General features: G+C 33.9%; 1 protein-coding gene and 1 long non-coding RNA gene across 2 annotated transcripts; both read right to left on the bottom strand.

Annotated features, from left to right (window-relative positions):
* Positions 1-244: 244 nt before the first annotated feature.
* LOC145636526 (B3 domain-containing protein Os01g0234100-like) lies at positions 245-2,646 on the bottom strand. Its single transcript, XM_081688112.1, has 7 exons — positions 2,627-2,646; positions 2,483-2,572; positions 2,263-2,346; positions 2,009-2,159; positions 1,688-1,894; positions 1,150-1,240; positions 245-1,057 (listed from the first exon to the last, which is right to left on the bottom strand). Exons 1-7 carry the CDS (start codon positions 2,644-2,646, stop codon positions 363-365), a joined length of 1,338 nt encoding a protein of 445 aa, XP_081544238.1. The 3' UTR covers positions 245-362.
* A 79-nt stretch (positions 2,647-2,725) lies between these two features.
* LOC145634318 (uncharacterized) lies at positions 2,726-3,770 on the bottom strand. The gene is made up of 4 exons (XR_014113398.1): positions 3,723-3,770; positions 3,482-3,583; positions 3,172-3,206; positions 2,726-2,827 (listed from the first exon to the last, which is right to left on the bottom strand). It is a non-coding gene; the product is annotated as an uncharacterized LOC145634318 (long non-coding RNA).
* Positions 3,771-4,080: the final 310 nt, after the last annotated feature.

Here is a 4,080-nt window from a genome sequence, read left to right as displayed (position 1 = left end):
ATTTAACTTTTATACTATTTATATGTGAACATTTAATGCTTTATATCCACCTCTAGTAGACTAGTACACTTTGGACTTGTTCTTGGTCTGAAAAATAGACATTTAGTCCCTTTCTCTAGTACACTTTGGACATGTTTATATGTAAACATTTAACATCTTTATCTCAGCATCCATCTACTGTCCAATACATTAACCATACGCACGTTTCGATTCCAAGATCAGAAATCAGAATCGTTCCCTAACTTAATGTCATTTGTAAATTGTTTCAACTATACAAAAGTTTTCCACTCCCCCAAAATATACATGGCCAACAAATCATACACAAACTGCCTTGCAAAATAGACTGTTGGCTAATCAAGTGGTTAAATAGCAATAATTTCCTTGATCCTGCTGGCTTCCTGTTTCAATGCACTTGACATCTTTATCTCAGCATCCATCTCGAAGTTGATCTTCTGCATTGAGTCTTTCAGCTGTGTGAGTTTATTCTCAAGCAAATTCATTCTCTCTTTGGCTAAAGCTCGCTTAATGATACTTTCTTTCAGCTTGTTTGATTCATCAGCTGTGTCAGATTCCACAGCACTGCCTAGTAGTTGGTTAATGTGAGTAAGCAAGAAATCGACTTTCATGCCTAGCATCTCAAATCCCTTCAATGTTTTCTCCCAAACCCGAAGATCTTCATGAGAAGTAGAGGCCTTCTTATTACAGGATTTGATAGCATCTGCTATGTTGATAGTCTCTGCAATGATCCCAACCACCAGATTACAGTTCAGACCCTTGAGGAAATTCTCATGCAGAAATGAACTTTGGCTGTGGCAGAGCTCGTAGTACTTCTTTCGAGTATTGGCAGAGAATTTGGAGTCCATAATGAGGCCGTCAACAACAATGTGGAAGTCCTCAAAGCCTTCCACTCTTTCGAATTTGATGTCAGAATCTGAGAATTGAATTCCTTCGAGTACTTCAGGCCCTGACTCAATATCACTGTTGCTTTGGGACAGATAGCCTGAGGAAGTGTTGTTGTCTTCTTCTGTTTGTAAGACCTTATCCTGGCTATTGCCCTCTATTTTGGGATAAATAAGGATATGGATATCAGTAAATAATTCATCATGTAGCATTTTATATAGAGACGCGATTACAAGAGTGAGCTTTAACCTGATATCTGTTGTCCTGCTCCAGTATTCAAGCTCAGGAGCTTTAAAGATCCATCAACTTCACCAAATGTTTGTCCTCTTACAACATAAATCTGTAAAAACATTGTGAAGTAGTAATGGATTTTAAATTGGTGATGCAATGTTGCAACTAATTATTGTAGAATGGGACTTCAAAAGGCCTTATCAATGGTTTGAGTGAGAATTACATCTAGGAAGTCGAAAATTTTGTGGTTGTTTAGTGACTAAAACATGGGAATTCTTATAAATGGAGGAAACTAATCAAACCTTTCTTATATACACCCAAACCACGCCACAACTTTGCTAAGAATGGTCACTTGGTCAGGGTTAAAACGGCCAAAGGCAAGCATTACTAAGGGCTAAAGAAAACCTTAAATCCTCATTCAGGACAATGAAAAAAAGTTAATAAACATGCATCCCTATTTGCACTTATGTCCTAACCATTTTATACAGATAAAAATAAGAAATTTCTGCATACATTACTAAATTTAGCAATCATGACTCAAGTGCAAGATGCTTGCCTGAAATTTTGTTGGGGCAATCAGTTGAAAAACCAATACATCACCCTCAAGCAAGCCATGATCAATGGAAAAACCCCTCCATCCGCCACTGAGACCTACTTTCGCAGCTAAATACTTTGTGCTGGATTTCTTACCAGCTTCATCCACCAACACTACATCACTGTCACATACCGGGAGATGCTTAACACAAAATTTCTTCGGCAGACCCTATCCATCACAAAACAAGTAACATCAGACTTTGTACAATGATTCACACAACTCCCTACTAGTGTATGCAACCTTTTATTTTATTGAAGTAGTACAAGTTATTTGCTGGCTTACCAGCCAAAATCCCCCAGAAACATGTGATTTCAACATCAATTTGACAAAGCTAGGATGTTTAGCTGACAGATTTGCTTGGATCTCTTCTGCTCTTTTCAAAGCAGACGACTTGTCACCCGTTGGTAAAGGATCACTTAAGTCACTCCTTCGACTGTCCATAAACAACATCATCAATATACATAGCTCTATTGCCTCTATAGACATAATCTATCACATTCAAAAATAAAAGCTATAAAATTAGTTCATAAACTTACAATTTTTGTGTTATTGAAATCTTACTAGCCTTGTCATTCTTTTTGTTTGATGAATCATTGGTTTTGACCCTCTTCTTTTTAGCTCTTCAGAACCATCCAAATTACACAAATTCATCAGCAGAAAAACAATACATAATTAACAATCACCCAAATTATTATTTTGCACTTATTTGTAATACTTCATAATGTTTATCTTGCTTGTTTACATTAAGGCCTTTACCTTCCTTTCTTTTGTGGCGGCACCCAAACCACGAGTTCTCTATTTTCCAAGGACTCATCATCATCACTAATGTCCCTTGCTCGCTTGCGGCTTTCGTGTACAGACGAGCATCAAATCACGCATAGCAATAACAATGATCAATACCAGTTATAGTATAACAACATCAAGTAGTTACAGTGTTAACACTTACACACTCTAGGAAAGTGATAAATGAAACTGCTATTAAGAAATACATCAGCTAACCTTTCAATTTTTGTTGGAATTTTGGAAGACTTGGACATTACACTAACATTGTCTTCAAATAATGTATGATCATTAGTGTCCATTTCCTTAGATGGCTTGGTGCTTCAGCAATCATTAAGATTTATTTACACAAGACTTAGTTAGCATTGTGAAATTAAACAAGTGATATGCATATAATAACATAATAAAGTAACTTATCTATATTGCTTAATTACTTTTTCGATATGTCTAGCCGGCTTGTATAAAATAAGACAAGTCGCGCCAAATCACATAAAAGTTAAATTTGTGTGTAAATTTTTTATAAAACAAGACAAGTCATGTTCAAATGACATAAAAAGTTACCAACTTGTATTACAAAAATGTACAATACACCCGTTGTATACATAATTTATGCGTTCTCTTATGAAATTTGATAAAATTGAAAATTTTTAGGGCCTTTTATTTACCTTTGACTTTGCTTTTGATTCTCTGGAGATAATATCTGTAACCCAAAAAAAAAAAAAAATGAAACTTTCAACCAACAATAGAATAAATGGGCCATAAACATTTAAGGGAAAGTTCAATCTTTTTGTGAGATTTAAGGTAAAGTTGATAATTATGATCATTTTTCATAACAAGAAGTCCAAATAAATAAATCAAAAGACCTCATTAATAAAACTTGAAACGAATATAAAATCTGAAATTTTCTGGAGTAATAAAGCTTCAAACTTTTCTGAGCATAAATGAAATAATAAATGAAAAAAGGTAGTAACTTACAGGTTGAATTTCAGTTTGATGATCATCTTGAAGCATAGACAGTCTTTTTGCAACTAAAGCAAGCTTCAAATCCTTCTTTGAAATTACTGATTTCTCCTTTTTCTACCAAAAAAATAGACAAAAACAGAGAGAAAATAAGTGTATAAAACAGAGCAACTCAATTGGGAAAAAAAAATACAGTTTTGATATAAAATAAAAGATCAAAATCCCAGAATTCCAGAAATAATGGAGAGAAAATAACCAAATCAACACTCTTTTTTCTCTCTGCTTCTTTTACAGGAGTTTTAATTTCCATTTTTTAATGATTATTTTTTTAGGGTTGAAAAATGAAAATTGAAAGTGTAATAAAACAGCAAATGAAGATGATGAAGAGATGATAAACTGTAAAAGGAAAGGAGGGAGAGTGTAAGAAAGGAATTGGACCGTTTGAATTTGAAATTGGGTGGATTTTCTAGGGACTCTACTCTACTCAACCCCTACTAGGAGTAATATTATCGAAATTAGATTATGTGATTTGATAGAATAGAATGTCTGAATATTTTCTTTCTATTTTGGAGAAAAAAAACCTCCATTTTTAATTTTTTATTTTTGAATTTGTA

The sequence above is a fragment of the Chenopodium album genome, chromosome 6 (assembly GCF_948465745.1).
Source record: "Chenopodium album chromosome 6, dcCheAlbu1.1, whole genome shotgun sequence".
NCBI classification, from domain to species: domain Eukaryota; kingdom Viridiplantae; phylum Streptophyta; class Magnoliopsida; order Caryophyllales; family Amaranthaceae; genus Chenopodium; species Chenopodium album.
This window is presented reverse-complemented; position numbering and strand designations above follow the sequence as displayed.

Excerpts from the sequence above, each read along its gene's own strand:
- LOC145636526 (XM_081688112.1), bottom strand. The coding sequence starts at position 2,646 with ATGTTGTTATACTATAACTG. Across the intron at positions 1,895-2,008 it reads TTTCTGGGGGATTTTGGCTG|GGTCTGCCGAAGAAATTTTG; the intron begins GTAAGCCAGCAA and ends TGTGATGGATAG. Across the intron at positions 1,241-1,687 it reads TTGCCCCAACAAAATTTCAG|ATTTATGTTGTAAGAGGACA; the intron begins GCAAGCATCTTG and ends ATGTTTTTACAG.